We start from the raw sequence: 17,349 nt of genomic DNA on the forward strand, positions 1-17,349 counted from the left end.
CAAAAATGTACAACCAAAACAATAAGTATTCAACGCCATAGATACTTAAGTCGCCAAGCTTTTTATCTAAAATTTTATGTAACCAAGTAATATAGTGACCAGGTCGCCTACGTGTTCATCGTAGTCGACATGAAGGTGACCGCCAGCTTTTCCTTCCATCGAAGACGCAGTAGGTAGCATTCCAGCACTCATATTCACCAGTGATTCACTATAAGTTTACATTTGAACTGAAACGTTCAATTACACATTTTGAAGGTGAAAAAGACTGCCATGTGAATGTGAAGAGAGAGAAGAAATGAACATAGCTATTGAAACGGCAAACTGAGGTTCCCGTGCGTGGAGCCCTTATTCCAGAGCCCCACTGGCACGAGCAAATCGCTTGACCTGTTCCAAGGTTGTCCACTCACTTCCCAGATCCCGCCGAATGATACCCATACCTGCCACAAAATTCAGATTCGTTGCGTGTCATGACGAATGAGTCGCCCTCTGCTGGCATCTGTCGGCAAATCCAACTGATGTATACGTGCTCACAGTTGCTTTTCATGAGTTATTAGGCCAGTTAAATTTCTAAAAATAGCAACGCACCAATAGCTCATCAAATTTACCACATGTGTTAACTAATGAATCGCAATTAGGGTTTTGTACACAAATAAATGATCAGCACATTTATCTAGTAAAGGTGTAGACAGCTGTGTTAATATGCAGGTTCTGAAGAGTGCTCTTTGCGAAGAATGAGATTAATTGAATGTACAAAAACACTGGTGTGGCACTAAGAATTAAAATTGAACTCACAATCATCAAGTTTTCTGACCGAAAAAAAATTTATTCATGCGAATCCTTCATTCAAAAATTCTCTTGTGCAATGATACACAGCCATGTAAATGTGATTGTACCCACGTGTGCTTATGAGGATGTATGGGGTTACTTAAACGTCTAAAAGTCTCGGTGCGCCAATAGCACGTAAAAATTTAGCGCTAACGTGAAAGAATGGTTCATCATAAAACTTGTATTGTACGCGAGTGATTGCTCGTACATTTCACTAGTGAATGGAAACGCAGCCATGGGATGTGAATATGTCATCGTTTGGTTATTATTTGGTAAGATTATATTTTTTTAAAGTCACCGCACGTTGGTACATCGCCTGGAAGAGTGACCTTGTTCTTTCTTGGTATAGCAATGGTTCCTCGCCTCTCTGTGTGCGTGGATGCCTTTGAAGAGCTCATTATGCACTCCATAAATTGGCACACAGCTTGCATTCGTAGCCCCAGTCACACACCTATTCCTGCTTTCATTAGTAAACGAAGCTTCCGTATCCACGCAATGGAATTAGGGCAGTTGGTGTGCTTGAAGGACTGCTAGCCTATGCGAGTGCCGTGGAGTGAAAAGAGAGTAGACTTTTTTTGGCAAATGATTTACCACAGCACCGCCGCGGTTGTCTGGCGGCTAAGTTACTCGGCTACTGACCGGCAGGTCACGGGAGCAAATCCCGGGGCCGGCGGCTGTATTTTCGATAGAGGCCAAAATGCTGTAGGCCCGTGGGCTCAGATTGAAGTGCACGTTGAAGAACCCCACGTGGTCGAAATTTCCTGATCCGTTCACTAGGCATCCCTCATAATCATATGGTAGCTTTGGGACGTTCAACCACACGAATTAATCGATCAAACGATTTACCACAGCTGCTTCTTGTTGTATGTGCGCGTGCGGCAATCTTTAACGCAAGTTTTCTATCCCACATGTTGCAATGATGGTGCTTCTCGCCTGCATGCATGCTGCGAAGTAACGTCAGACTGTTCTTCCGTGGAAATTATCTAACCCATACTTTGCAATTTTGAGGCTTCTGATGCTTATGCGTGCGTTCGTGCGCACGAAGATGTCCAAGCTATGCGAATGGCTCAGCGCATGTTGCACACTTAAAGGGCTTCTTGCCTGTACACGTGCTGACATGTTTTGAGTGTTCACCCCTTCGTGCAAATGATTTATCACAAAGGCCGCAATGGTATGGTTTCTCGCCTGTATGCGTGCGCAGATGTCTTTCGAGGCTATCCTTTCGTGTAAATGATTTGTCGCACGAGTTGCAATAATATGGGTTTTCGCCTGTATGCACGCGGAGATGTTTTATGAGGTTGCTCTTTTTTGTAAATGACTTAGCACATGTTGCACATTTGAAGGGCTTCTCGCGTGTACACATGCTGAGATGTTTTGTGAGGTCATCTCTTCGCGCAAATGATTCATCGCAAAGACCGCAACTATATGGCGTCTCGCCTGTATGCCTGCGGAGATGTATTTCGAGGTTATCCTTTCTTGTAAATGATTTATGGCATGAACCGCATTGATATGGCTTCTCACCTGTATGCGTGTAGAGATGTGCTTCGAGGTTATCCTTCCGTGTAAATGATTTATGGCATAAACCGCAATGATATGGCTTCTCGGGTTTATGTGTGTGGAGATGTGCTTTGAGGTTATCATTTCGTGTAAATGATTTATCGCATGAACCGCAATGATATAGCTTCTCGCCTGTATGCGTGAGCATATGATTTGTGAAGTACTGCTTTTGTGAGAATGACTTACGGCATATGATGCAATGATGGGGCTTCTGCCCCGTATGCGTGCGCCAATGTCTCTTGAGATCACTCGTTTTTTCAAATGATTTGTCACACACACGACACTTGTGGCACCGTTGCCCCGTCGACTTCTGGCCGTGGTCGACGTCGCCGTGGACAACGTCGCAGTCCTCGCACTTTTCCATTTGTGATAAGCCAGTAGCGTCCCTACAAGATTAGAAAATTCAATATAGTACAGCGCATAGACTATTCCGTGAAAGGACAGCAGCGCTTTTTCGTCAATGAAGAGTTTGGAGAAAACATGACGGTTTTTATCGCTTTATCGTACTCTACAGCATTAGGTATTTTTGTTAAGCTTGGTTGGCATTGTTCAGCAGCAACTCAAGACCGCTGCACATAATACACAGTAATTTTCCTTAAAAAACACGCACACTGGTTCTTCTGGTAAAACGCATAAAATATTTTCCACGTAATTATTCAATAATCAATTCCTACTCGTACATTACTACTCAATATGACATGACAGTGTGTACAGTCACCTGAGCGAAAGCTCTCATGAACATTTAGTGCATCTAAAACGGAGTAATTCTTGAGGATCAAGTCGCGAGACTGTTTTTTTTTTTCAAAATGACTTGCAACTGACCATCGCATGGTTGACTGCTTATAGTATTTCGTCATCTTAGCTAAGCCCGACGTCCCAGCTGAGCGCATCGGCAGAATGTTGTTCTGCAAGCTTTGCGAAATATGCAATGCATGTTTTCCCAAACAAAATTACTTTACACCGACAGCGTGGTAATGTGGTTTCATTTGGTGGAGATAACAAGTGTAAGCAATCACGGCTGTTTACTCCACTGCCACAAAGCAAAAGGAATGTTGTCATTTTCCTTTGGTTACTGTAGCTTGTTTTGGTAATACACGATGCCAATATTCCGGAGCTACTCCGTGGTTGTTGACGTGTGGTACATTCGCAAGGTTGTAAAAATTGCTGATACCTTTAAAACAATGATCACAAAAGCCCGTGCTCTTGATGAACGTACAACTTTCCTAATGAACTTATTCACCGTACAAAGTTTTCTACAGTTAGATCACTAGCTGTAACAAAATATTAACGTTTTAAAAAATAAATAAATTATTTGAACTACGGGTATGGAAAAACTTTACTTAAGTCCATCGGGGCGTGAACTAGCACTTAGTGGGCTGCTCCCACGTCTTGGTCTCATCGAACTGCCCATAGTTGTGTTCGGAATTCCCTGCTGCACAGGGCAGCATCCCACTTTGACGATGTAACGTTTTCAACACATAACGCAGGGAACTGCCAGAGCATATGCTCTAAGCTGGCAGAGTCTTAGCAAAGCGCGCATGTGTATGACGTGTAAATGTCTGGGTAAATTTTGTGCAAGAGTGCAGGACCGGGATATCACCCGACCTACAGGAGTCTGAGCGCCAATGCCTGAGGCCTGTTCAGTTTACTGTGCGGTGGCGGATACTTTCACCCTTTCGGATAAAAGTTCTTGCAAAGTTCATCCTACGTCGTTGGGGAATCTTTGTTGTCCAGAACCTCATCGTCACGCCAATCAGCAGCTACGTGGTCGATGATTCCTCGCGCAGCTTTGTGGGCTTCTCGTTGAGATTGGAAACAGCGCACTCGATCTGTGCCGTGTGAGCTGGGAACAAGACGATTGTGTGTTGTTCTACCTCTTTATTTCGCAGGATCTCGAAGGCTGATTCCGAGATGGTGCCCCTACCGATTGCCCAGACTGCTGATCTCGATTCACTGTATATTGTTGTTCTCCCGTCGCCTAGTGGGGCCAAGGCTATTGCGACTTGTTCGGCAACCTCGGACGTTGTGGTCCGGACCGACTAGGAGTTTGCAACAATGCCATCTTGATCAAGAGTGACAGCAACGAATGCTTTTCCGTTTGGGTACCGTGCAGCGTCAACGAAACAGCAACTCCGGGCTCTCTCCAGGGGGCTTTAGCCCTAACCCGTCATCGGCCTACATTGTCTTCAGGATGGATATTCAGAGGGATCGGTGTGGTAGAAACGAAACAAATAATTCAAGGAGACGTAACATGGTATACATACTGGAGCTGCGTGCTTGAAATTCTCTTGTTAATCATCTTGACCGAATGCTTGGGCGTTGATTGAGGGCGTGTCGGTTTATGAGGACGGTAGTTTTGTACCTACGACACGTTGCAATAATCGGCCATAACAGGTGAACGGCCAGGCCTGCACGGAACGCGCAGCACACTATTCGAAAACTGGAAGACCGGCTGAGATGCGTGACAAGAGCTACAAACTTGCGAATGATTCTGTGCAATTCTTTCATGCTGTGGTGAAGGATGATCAAGAATTAAGCCTGGCGATATTCTAATGGATTGCTCCATTCGACGACCCACTCGTTACACAATTCGCATTGGGTGGCACCTAGCTGTTCCTTTGCTGGTTCCTTTGCTGGTATAGAAAATACGAAAACCATAATCAACCTTAATTGCCAGCCCCCCGAAACGCGTACCGGTTCTCTACGTTCAGGGAACCAGCGAGATGTTATCGCGGATCTTCAAGAAGGAAGGGGTTCGCATCGCGCACGCGCTTTCGTGTACGCTGGTTCCTCTCCTCCCCCACCCGAAAGACCGGCCAACAATAGACAGGAGCCCTGGTGTCGTTTACAAAATTCCGTGCACCGAGTGCCCCTCTAGAAATATAGGCGAGACTAAAAACCAACCGGAACGACTGAAGCAACACGCCAGCGAAGTGTGGAAGCTCTACAATGAGCGCAGCGCAGTCGCCAAACATGCTGAGGCGTTGGATCACCGGATAGATTTAGAAGCGACGGCCATCCTTGAAAGCGAGCCGAATATTACTTGAGTCGTGGCACATACAGAGGACCGCCCATAACATCAACCGCTCTCTCGGAACCCTTCCCCCAGTGTATACGCATGGACTGCGCTCGACAACAAAACGAGAGAGAGAGGGGGGGGGGTCATTATCCGTCCCACGGGTGCTTTGAAGACGCCGCTGCTACGTAGCCACCGCAGTCACCCCAGAGGAAGGAACCAAGTTGGTTTCGAAACGTCGGGTCTATTCAAAACTTTTGGTTGGAGTCTAAGTATTCTACCAAGTATTGCCGCGGTTTTGCGTGCAGGCATTTTTTGGCAGTCGTCGGCTGCCCGAGTTCGATTGATTTCCTCTTCGAGAGTTGCAGCACGTGTCTTTGGCGCGGCGACCTCTGTATACGTGCAAGTCTAACGACTGTCCATCGAGACCATGTGTTGTAAGGAAGGTAGGCGTGCGCAGTCTTCTCTTTCGGGGTAGAAGGGGCGGGAGGCTTCTCACATCCCCCATCTTCCTATTACGTGCTTGCATGAGGCTGTATTTGCCACCTCCTCCCCCCTTAGGTAACTAGGGTGGGTGGCCGCCACCTTCGCCCCCCTCCCATTGCGTGAAAACGCCTATGAGAACGCCTATGATTTCGCTCGCGTGATCACGGAATATCGAGAATCATCCGCAACATTTGGAATCCGCATGCTTCTAGCGATTACGCGAGGAAGTCAGCGTCACCTGACGGGTAAGACAAAGACGTTTTAATGGGCCCCGTATGGTTTGAATCTGCGGCTATACTGCAATGCATGCGCTTGCACCTGATTGGTGAAAGAAACACCACGTGATCTTCCGGTACAGATATTGACACTGTGGGGGTGCTGGCACCCCCTGTAAAGATGTTCACGCTGCGTGGCGCACATGTCTCGCCAAACCCGCGTCTCGGGTTGCAACCACCGGGCGGTAGGTGGGGTTGTGTTCATGTTGACCACCACTATCATCATCATGGTTGGTAGAATGGTAGCACCGGCGGGGAACCCTGGCGCAAGGCAAGCCTTGGTGGCGTGCAAGAGAGTTGAGCGAGTCTCTTCGGCGCGTGGCGGTTGCCGCCAACGGTTGTCTCTAGCTTGGGTCCCCGGTGCGTGGCACCACGGGTTGCGCGTCGGGGGCCCTCGTGGTAAGTCAAGCGTTGACGACGCCACCTTGGGTGTGTTATTGTGTTTGTAATATTTTGAAGTGTGTGGTAATATTGTGTAAGGATGCCCTAGCGTATTTATCACGATTGGTGCTTTAACTACTCGGATGACGATATCGTCGTTCTAAATGTAGTTAAATATATGTATGTGTGTTTTGATTTGGACCGACCTCGTCTATGGTGTCCGTTCTCTCCAACAGCGCGATGGTGTCACTCGCCATTTGGACACACCAAAACACATACGTATGCGGATTTTTCTGGGTCGCGAAACGCTACTGCTATGCTACATCTGATAAGTTGGCTTCCCTGTAATTGAACTTCAAATTTTACTCTTACCGCACGTTGCTTCTGCCACACGGTGAAGCTCCTATGTCCGTACAGCTTGTGCTGGGAACGGCATCATCACAGGCGCCACTGCTGGACGCGGGGTGTGGCAAGCCGGTTCTGTTTTCGGCAGTGTGCATATGATCTGAAAGCAATGGTAGTTGTTCGTTACTGTGACAAATATTCATGAGGTCTACCTCGAAAAAAATCGCAAATCTCAGAATGTTCTATAGTACTTGTTTAGAAAAAAAAAACAGACGATGACCATGAAGCCAGGCCGAAGGTCACATCCTTTGAAAAAAGTTGGGCGGCGGAACCAAACTTGATGTGTTCAGAAATTTAGAGTGGTACTTGGAGGATCTCGCGTGATATTGCATTCTTGGTATTTTCTAATAATCTTGTGATCAGCTTAGGTGGGTGTGCATACTTATTTTTATTTTTCACCCTACTGCATCGCAAATATCCCCTATTTAGTCATTCTAAAGGCATTTCCAATTACTCCACCAGTATTTGTGATATCACTATGAAACTCTACGACAGTTGTGAAAAACATGTAGAATTTGTATTTCTTCTTATGTGCTGCCTATGGTCAAAACAAATAGAATTGCAGGAATTGCATATGTAGTTGTTCAAAAAATTTGGGAGGAACGTGATTATACCGCGTCGATATGGTTCCACGGCGGTAACAAAAGAAAACAATTGACTGCGCGTCCTCCATGTAGATTGCAGTAGTCCTGAAAGTCGGGCTAGTTGGTACGGGTGCATTTTTACGGACACAGACGAGTGAGCGCTCGTCTGTGTCCCTTCCATTTTCCGTATACATCGATTTTGTGTTGTACCCCAAAAAAATGCTGTACGTAGATGTCTGTCATCACCAATGAAGGAATAACGCTAGCTAATCAACTTCTGCGAATAAATGCTAAGTGAAACATGCTTCCATACTCTATTATTGATAGGAAATATTCCATCACTTACCATCATGAAAAGCTTTGCCCTCAGCGTGGTGTTTCGTAGCAGTCCACTCTGCATAGCCGTTTGCAGCAGGAACCCTAAAGACAGAAAATGTTTTGGCTGAGTGTTTGGCGATAACAATACAACACCATTGCAAATAGGCAAGTGAAGAAGGCAAAAGGCTATGTGCATGGACGATTTCCCTGTTGCCAGGACGAAGGAGGAGAAAAAGAAAACGGCTACGAGGTTAGCATTTGCATTTCATTGGCCTCCATAATCTCTAACACGAGTAATAATGCGAGGTTAGCCAGACTGGCTGGCTACGCTGATCTTTTTTTTTTCGGGGTGGGGGACGAATGTGTAATTACCCCAATGTGCAGGACAACTGAGCGCTATTTGTGCTGAAATATTGCTATATTTTCTTAAAGTTCTGATTCAAGGCACCAAACAAGTCAGTTTCGAGTGAAAAAAAATAAGTTTCCTACGATAATAACGTTCGAAATTGCACGTAAAACATGATATGCCAAAAACACATCTGCCACGTTTTGAGATTGAAGACGGTCGCAGCCTCAAATGTGATGTCATGCCGCCCTAGCAGTAAAGAGGTGACTGGTTGGCCCGTCTGCAAACATGACCCTGCAGTGCAGTGCACCAGTATTACGGAATGACTGCCTTCATTCCACTCAGTTCTATTCCGGGGAATCATACATTGCCGCAATTCCATTTCTTTCGAATCCCCAGAATGAAAAAAGCTTAGCCCATTCCCACTCCGGGAATATCTGCGCAGGTCAATTTCATTTCTACAATTCTTGGACATGGAAGAGGCATATCTTAATAGCTTTATCAAGCTAAGAAAGATGGTAAAAACATAAAGCTGATGTCATCAGATGCATTAAGAACTGAAAGAGTACGCAAAGGACGCCATGGTCGAGAGATAGTAGCTTGATTACTTATCTCATGCACTACAACAATACTCCTAGCTCCCAACGGTGAAGAGATACGGCTATAGGTGGCCGCACCGTCCCCGCGAAAGTGTGGATAGGTGGTCGGCGGCACATATACAAAAACACGCAGCGGCGCTTCGCTGCATGTGGTTTAGGCCAGCTGTCGGCAAATCAAATGCCTAGACTGCAGTTTACTGGTAATATTTATACTCCTCTTTGCCGAATCGATGCCGAAGGCCATAAAACTTTACTATTACTAGCGAGTTAAGCTCCCCTAGCTGGCAGGCTGGCTGGCTGACTTCGTGCTTTCTCACTAGACAGCGCTTGTGCTGAGTTGTTTTTGCGCGTTACGCTTATGTTCTGCCAACTACGTACTCTTGCACGCTTGAACTATTTAATAACATCTTGCAGATCTGAATGCTATAAAAGAAAAAGAAGGAAAGATATCCCTCATATCGGTGCGAAGCGTTCGTCGCCACTGTTGGCATTTATTGCGCACGCGCATTTCTTGCATCACTCGTTTTCCATGAAATGTGGGACACTCGATAAGTCTAGCCAGGAAAGCTTCGTGGCTGACAGCGCTTTTCGTTACATTGACGCTTACCACGTACGCGCACGTTCATGCACGAGTAAAACTATCACAAGCTCATCAGTGTTTTGCGGAAAGATTTGATACAAGCATTACGTGCATATGACAGGGACAAAACAAAGGTCTGCTAATTTCATGGAGCGAACATATTTTGTTTTCCAGCTTTCAATCAGAAAATGACCGTTGCCTTCCCTCAGTCAATAACAAGGCCACACAAACACTCAAGACTGCGTTAAAACAGATGACATTTTCCGTAAAATTGTACAACAGTAATGTGAAGCACGCCATCCGAATAAATTTTGAACGTCTTGGTTCTTTATAGCTTTTTTAGGTCTAAGCAAACGGGTGTTTCAGCGTTAATTCAACTGCGTAAATTTTGCCCCAAGTTGGAAGTTAGCACTCGGAAACTCCGTTTTAAGAATTTAGGTACCGAAGTGTCATACTTGATAGAACTACCTCTCCGTTGTAGTATTATGACCAGATAAACATAACTAAAGCGCATCGCATGGGCGATAAACTATATACAGTGCCGTAATTATACACCTAACAACAAGGTGGAAGTTCGTGGCCTAGAGCCTCGTTTTTGTTTACAACCAAGCCACTCAAACGCGTTATTCACTCACCATTTAATAGTTTTCACATTTCATACGATGCCAAGTCCATTTTACGATGGGCTCAAAGCAGAAAGCAGCACCCACACTGAAATGTTTCTTGTATATGGGGGCTACGACGACTGCACACATCACTCTGAAAAGTTGCACATCACTGATATTATTGCAGTGTGTTACCAGCCGAGCAAGACCAAATGCTTTCATACGTCGTTTCAGGCATACGTGTAGTATAGCTCGCGCTACCATATCCGAACAAACCACCTTTTGCGAACGCGCACGACGAACTTCTACCTCATGTAAACATGACATGGCTAGCAGACGACGCAGGGAGCCATCCGCACTTCGCCGTTTCCACCAGTTGCCGCTAGGCGGCAACTCCACTTGTCTTCGCGGCCAATAGGGGTAGTTCTCCCGCTACCCATAGTATTTACATGGTAAGCAGAATCTTAGAAAAAAAGTTAGTAATAAACAATTGGCAACTCATGTGTTTACTTGTTTCGAGCGTATTTTACAACCTTCTCTGCATTGCTTCACTAAATGCCAGCCGCTAGAAAAGCTTGAATCTTTTAACGTTACTCGCCAGGAACGCCTTCTTCGACTTTATAAGCTAGGTAACTGCTAAGCTATATACGTTGCCATATCTCTCGTAGACACCGCCGTATGTTTTACAGTAATCGCGGCGCTCATTAGAAAAGTTAAGTCCATTTGTCGATTAATATGGAATAAAAACTCAGTGCTAAGTTATCACACCCATATATGGAAATAAAAGGGCAGACGGTGATGTCTTAAAACATTCACTATTTTTCTAAATTTGGTGGCTGCTAGCCAGAACCCAGTGTGCTATTCCAAAGTAATAGCCTTCAAAGGGCTGCCACAGCATATATACTCCGGCCAAGTCTTGATATTCTATATGCGTCTTTGCATGTATGTTCTTATTTGTGATTCGTTCTTGTCTCTGTGTATATCACTGTGATGCGTACCTGACACCGTAAATACATGAAGTAATTAGTGAACACTAATTATTCTATGTGATCAGTGGCCCTTCACTTTTTACCCTATATATACTTCTATAATAAGGTTACCTTGATGTAGCAATGCACGTGCATATACAGGCGTGTGTTAAGTGAAAATTGCGAAATGTATCAACTATTTGAGCCGGCACTATTAACGAACAACTTAGGAAACTGTAAAAATTTTCCATCTTGAATTGTTTGGGCAAGCAAACGGGGACACATAAGGCAAACTGGCGCAGTATAACAACTGGTTTGTTCATCGAAAACATTCACTTAACACCGCTCAGATCGGCGCACTCAGGTCACCAAAAAAAGCATTTGCACTGCGCACATATCACAACTAATGATCACAAGTTCATTGAACAACAGATAGGAGCGAAATTTCTTTCACCAGCAAGGCTACCGAAGGGTGGCAAACACAGCCACCTTTCTGCTTGTCTATCACATAGGCTTCCATTATTTCTCTTAAAGTTTATTTCGATTCCTATATAGCAAAGTGGTGTTGGTAAAACAAGAAGAGCATGCGCACTCACTGCAATGCATTGCTAAATGTGTGTAAGGGTGAGCTATTAAACTTGACACATGCTCCATTAGCCTCATGCTAATTCACCTGAAAGTCTGCCCTATATATACACAACCAAACGTCTGAGGTATGTACACAACGCACTCTGTGCCCATTCAACAAACTTGAGCTTGTGTTTTATGCTGCATGTTTTATATACACTGGTCACTTTGTCACTTTTCCGGTTGACCAACGCGCACACTCGTCTGACTTTGTTTTTGGCCGAAAACACCACCTTTACATCGTACTTTACAGCTTCCTTTTTATTCTGTGCGATAGCCTGTGTACACAAAGGATTGTTACGACCTTAGATCTGGAACCAGTCAGCCCACTTTTTTCCAAAAATGGCCCCGTTACATGATGGAGCTTCTTTAGTAGCCTCACTTACAGCCAACATCACAGATAACGGGTACCCTGTGTCCTGGAGCCTAAAGGCTGTTCACAAAACGATAAGACACCCATGCTGAGGTCAAGATCCAGTGCCTATATATACGAAGTAGCCAGTGAATGGTTGTACAGTGGAGCTGTGTTTTCTTTTTTTTTTAATAAAGAAACTCGCTAGCATTCGCTGCCTTGCGAATTGCGAATCGAAAGAGGGTGAGCATAAAAGAGAAGAGAAGGGGAGGGGATGCGTATAGGCGGTGTAAATGCCGCTGGGAAAGAGGATGCCCAGAGGAGAGAGAGAGAGAGAGGAGGGAGCGAGCGTAGACTTGCAGGCGCTGCATGCGTCGGCATTGCGAGGCGAGAGAGGGTGGACAGTAGGAGATGAGACAGGGAGAGGGACGCGCATGCGCAGTAAGAGTAGTCACGCCACACAAAGGATTGACCTCGGAGTCTGTGTATGAGTTTAGGCATACACTTAAACCGACTCTCCAGTACTTGGCTCTACGAAAGTGGCTTTGACTCAAGACTGAATAAATTCATTCTCAATTAGTCACACTCGGCCTCAAACTCATCAATATTTTACTCACCCAAAATCATTCAGATTCAAAATAGCGACCCTATGTGAGCAAGTTCGAGTCGACTAATTAGTTAGTTTGGTGACCTATGAAAGCACGTCATTAGGCAATAAAGGTGTTAGCACTTGCTTAACAAGCTTTAGATGTGTTGATGCTGCCCGAAGAAGATGTGATACATACTGCGGATTGGTAGGGTTGCCCATGATTTTCTCGTACCATTCATTCAAGATGTCATTCCAAGCCTCGTCGGAACTGCAAATGTTTAACATGCTTTATGATCAAAAGCTCACTGAAAGCTCTCTTAAAACCTTAGCTGGAATATTTCTTATAACTAAAGTCTTAAATAAGAAAACCGTTTTCATTTTCAGGAACGTACTACTATTCTACGTTCCGCAACGGCAACAGGCGACACCGCCTGCTGCTCCCGTGTTTAATGCACATATAATGTGGACGTTGGGTTGACCGCCACCGAAGCTCAGTCGCAGAGCATCGAACGTGTTATTCGAAGGTCGCAGCTTTGGAGCCTGGCGGTGTCAATTTATCTCTACTCCCTCTTTTCTTTCTTCAACTTTATATTAAAATCGCTTCTGAGAACACCCCCTATAGTTATCTTGGTATCATTGTTTGTTAGCCCACATTATTATTCTAGCAAATGAAAGCGAGACCTTAAGTTAAACTTCTTTCCTGTTTTTATTTCGTTCTTTCCTTAGAAGGTATGCAATCTACCTGACAACAAGTTCATGACATTTATAAATCACAATTGAAGAAGTACTTATTATTCTCAGAATGGCTTCTTTTGTTTTAACACTGCAGAATAGGCGAGAAAGAAAATCAGCCTGAATAATCACCAACTCCGTATGTAATAACTATCACACGTGTGTCTTCTTTCAATCAAATGCGTAATGTTTACTAGGCACTCACACCACACAATGCTGCAAAACTGCTCCGCTGCTTGTACTCGGCTGTGCTATGGCACTGCTGCTAGCTGACGTCCTATGCAATAGTCTTTCTGCTTCTGACCGCAGTAGACTGTGCTCACTGCAGAATACAACATCATGCCATAAGAAAACAAGCACATTGTATAAACAACATCGTAAATCTGCTGCGCAAGGGATGGTTTGGTGCCTTGTAGGTGAATGTTTACGCTATTATCGGGCAGTTATGTTTGCCTCAGGCAATTCGTAGTGAAATCCGTATTATCGATTCACTATGTGCTTACTGTACGTCATTCGTTTCGATAGATATTCAAGCAGAATCTTCATCGATTATGATAACGTATTCTCACTAATGTATGAAAAAATGGTATTAATCGATATTTCTCATTCATATGTTAATGATCAACGAAAAAATGCGTTGATTATTGCCATAAGCCAGTACTCTGGTACTACACTTCCTTAAATAACAAAAATGTACACCTCTGGCGATACAGTCACATCTTGATTATGTGCATGCGCTTTTTTCCACCGGTGAGTGCGGAGACTCGGAATGACAGTGCTGGCGAAATCATTCTCATACGCTTGAATCACTATGCATCAGCCTACTGAAGACCACAGCCTATCTGTGTAAGCTTTGGTAACATGATTGCATGTAAAGTCCAGCACCATCTTACTACCAATCTTTAATACTTTTAATATATAGGTTTTGCCGTACCAAAACCATGTTATGATGATATAGTTTTAGTGAAATGCTGCAGAAAGTTTCATGATCTGGTTTTCGCATGCAGTTTATTGCGCATCGCACAGGCTTATAGCCTTTCGCATCTATCTAATTGGGACCACCGTTGCCGGAATCAAACACATAATTTTTGTGTCACACACCGAACGCCATAACCATTGTTCAACAAGGTGGAAGCTGCCATTCATACGTTTGCACACAACGTGATATCATACACAATAATATGAAATGCTGTCAGCCTGCGTAATGCACCATAAGCTTCAGAAGACACCGTAAGCCGAAAATAGCCACTGTCGCATTTCCAGAAAGGAAAGAAGCCAAGGCATTCAAAGATTTCACGTGCCGTGAATCGGTGTGCATGAATACACATAAAATTTCTACAAGAGCTCACCTGCAATTCTCTTGAGTCGAGCTTGGCTGGCTCGTTTCCTGGGCTTCTGTGTAACTGCCGCCACCGATTCCGGTATGTCGACGTTCTTCACGGGCCATGTCTGTTGGTCTAAATCAGCAAGTCGGGGTGTATGCATAAGTGTTCGACAAGAATCTCTCCTGGCTATGACTTGAAACGTGTCTGCCATGTATGTTTTACCGAGCAGATGCTGCTACCAATTGTAAAACATCGTGGCAATTGCCCTTCCTCGGCCATGTCCCTTGTTTTACGTGGGAACCCTGCACAGGACAGCCATCAACCGACGACGAGTGTAGCTGTCCGCGCTGTGCCAAAAAGTAAAACATAGTGTCGACACGTGCCACAACGCATGCGCGTTCTTCCGCGCACCTTGTAATATAAAATCGGCCCTTTTTGGCTCTGTATATTTATCACAAAGCGTAATATTCTAGGCTGCCCAGATGCTGCTATATCAAGCATATTCACATTCTCATCTGCATTGGGAAATTCTACAGTGTCTCCGTGTAGCTTGTTGCAATATCCAATAAATAATGAATATTTATCGAAATATTCTTTTGAAAAGTACGCTTCTTACATAATCTTGCACGTAGTGTTGTTGCAAGATTACAGTGGTGCGACGTTCGAACATCATTCGTATTCATTTGCGCACGTTCCGGGCGAATGTGGCGATTTAAAACTGTTTGTTTATTCAGCTCGCAGTATCCGTATGAGTAAAGGTGGGAACAAAGCGAAGGAAGTCCAATAGCGAATGAGATGCATCAAGCTTCCTGAGGCGGGGAGGGGGGTAAAGGAATCTGTTTACTTTATCAACAGTGCCAATTTAATATAGTGCATGTCCCTCACACGGCGGCTCTTCATGTTCTTGTAGAAGTGGGATCACTCATTGTATAATTTAATATGTCACCAAATGCGCTGCAAGCTTTTACATTCAGGTAGTAAGAGGGGGTTACATTTCATCAAATTTTTTAACAGCCGGGCCGCTTATACGAGCTGTTGCTTTTAGTTTGGCAAGGTGAAAATATTGTCATCATGAAGCCACATGAGGTACATTCGTCTTCTGTTCCGTTTACAGAACCCGTGCGCCGTTTGCCCGGTATTCAATGGAGTAATATAATCAGGTTGGTCCTAGATCCGGACAGCATGACGTCAAAATAGGAGATGCCGCAGTGAAGGGCTCCAGAAATTTCCACCACCTGGTGTTCTTTACCGTGCACCTGCGTCTAAGTACGTGGTCCTCGAGCATAAATTCATCGCTACAGAACATGCAGCAGCCGAAGGTGGGTTTCGATTCCATGACCCGCGGGTCAGCAGTCGAGCGTCGATTCTACGAAACTGCTAAACCACCACTTAGTTGTAATGTAATAGCTCCGATGGAGGAGAAAACAGGTATAGAAGGAGATAAAGAAAGAAACAGATTGAAATGTTTCTTGAATAAGGAGTGGTTGAGGAGACGTGATTCACACACGTGCTACGTACGACGGCATCATAACCACTTGGCCAGCCAGGAACGCGTTAGCAGAGCAAGACATACATTCTGTGGTATGCTATACGAAGGGGGTCGCCGAGTGAAGGGGCCGTGAGGAGGATTGATCTGAGGTTCGGAGGGGAGAAAGGAGGTGGGGAGATCGAAAAACGTGGCATAAAAAAGCAGAGAAATGGAGACAAAGAAAGAAACAGAATTAAAAAATTACGTAGAGAAACATCAAAGAAGAGACGAAAAAATAAAGAGGGCCTCTCAGCTTTTGCATTTCTTTTAGTCTTTGTGACTGACTAGACTGTCGAAAGCATTTGTCTCCCGTATGGAGGACTCTTCGATGTATTCACTTGCATCCGCAACAGCGTAATCCCTTCGCCGCTCTGGTGCTACATCAACGTCGCTCACAGCTTGATGTTTCTGGTGAATTTTGTGCAAATATAGCCGGTGACATCTTTATACCTATCGATATATTGCCACAGGACGTTCTATTCGCACGAGATCAGCAAATGGAGGTTGCATTCACTATGGAAGAACTTCATGTGGTATTGAACACATGCAGATGCTCATCGTCTCCAGGTCCGGATGGAGTGACCTATACTGCCATACGTCACGTAGGCCCGAAGGCACAGTGCTGGCATGATGAACTGGTGCCTGATGAGTGGAAGTGCAGTCGCCTGGTGCCTGTGTTGAAGCCCAGAAATTCTCCATTAAATTTGGCATCATACCGGCCTATCGCACTAGCAAGCTGCGTCGGCAAGGTCATGGAGAGGATGCTGCTTACACGCACGGAATGGTACCTGGAACATTATAAGATCTATCCTGATGCAATGGCTGGCTTTCGTAGAGGTGGCTCCTCAATCGATAGCGTCATTGACTTAGTGATCTCTGTTCAGCAACAGAAAGCTACGAAGCGGCTGTCGGTAACTCTGTTCTGAGACGTGGAAGGTGCCTATGACAACGTGACCCATGAGGCTGTTCTCAATGCTCTTGAAGCAGCTGAATTTGAAGGTCGTGTCTTTCGATGGGAAAGGAGCTACCTCGCAAATAGGTCCATGTTCATTCTAACCGAATATGGGCCTACGAATAAGCATTTCACAAGCCGTGGAGAGCCACAAGGCGGTGCTTCGAGTCCGGCCCTTTTCTATTTGGTTCTACGCTACCACAGACAGCTTATATATCTCTCTACACTGATGATATCTCAATTGGGTGTCCGGAATGACACGGCCTAAAGTGCGCAATGGTATACAGAAATCGGCAACA

The 17,349-nt window shown here is 45.0% G+C and overlaps 1 protein-coding gene across 1 annotated transcript; it reads right to left on the reverse strand.

The window, feature by feature from the left end:
• Positions 1–1,626: 1,626 nt before the first annotated feature.
• On the reverse strand, positions 1,627–14,911 carry LOC142774733 (uncharacterized). Its single transcript, XM_075875694.1, has 6 exons — positions 14,595–14,911; positions 13,451–13,567; positions 12,710–12,781; positions 7,876–7,949; positions 6,913–7,045; positions 1,627–2,768 (listed from the first exon to the last, which is right to left on the reverse strand). The coding sequence occupies exons 1-6, from the start codon at positions 14,690–14,692 to the stop codon at positions 1,880–1,882; spliced, it is 1,383 nt and encodes a 460-aa protein (XP_075731809.1). The 5' UTR covers positions 14,693–14,911; the 3' UTR covers positions 1,627–1,879.
• Between the last annotated feature and the right edge of the window lie 2,438 nt (positions 14,912–17,349).

This window comes from Rhipicephalus microplus, chromosome 10 (assembly GCF_043290135.1).
Source record: "Rhipicephalus microplus isolate Deutch F79 chromosome 10, USDA_Rmic, whole genome shotgun sequence".
Classification (NCBI taxonomy): Eukaryota; Metazoa; Arthropoda; class Arachnida; order Ixodida; family Ixodidae; genus Rhipicephalus; species Rhipicephalus microplus.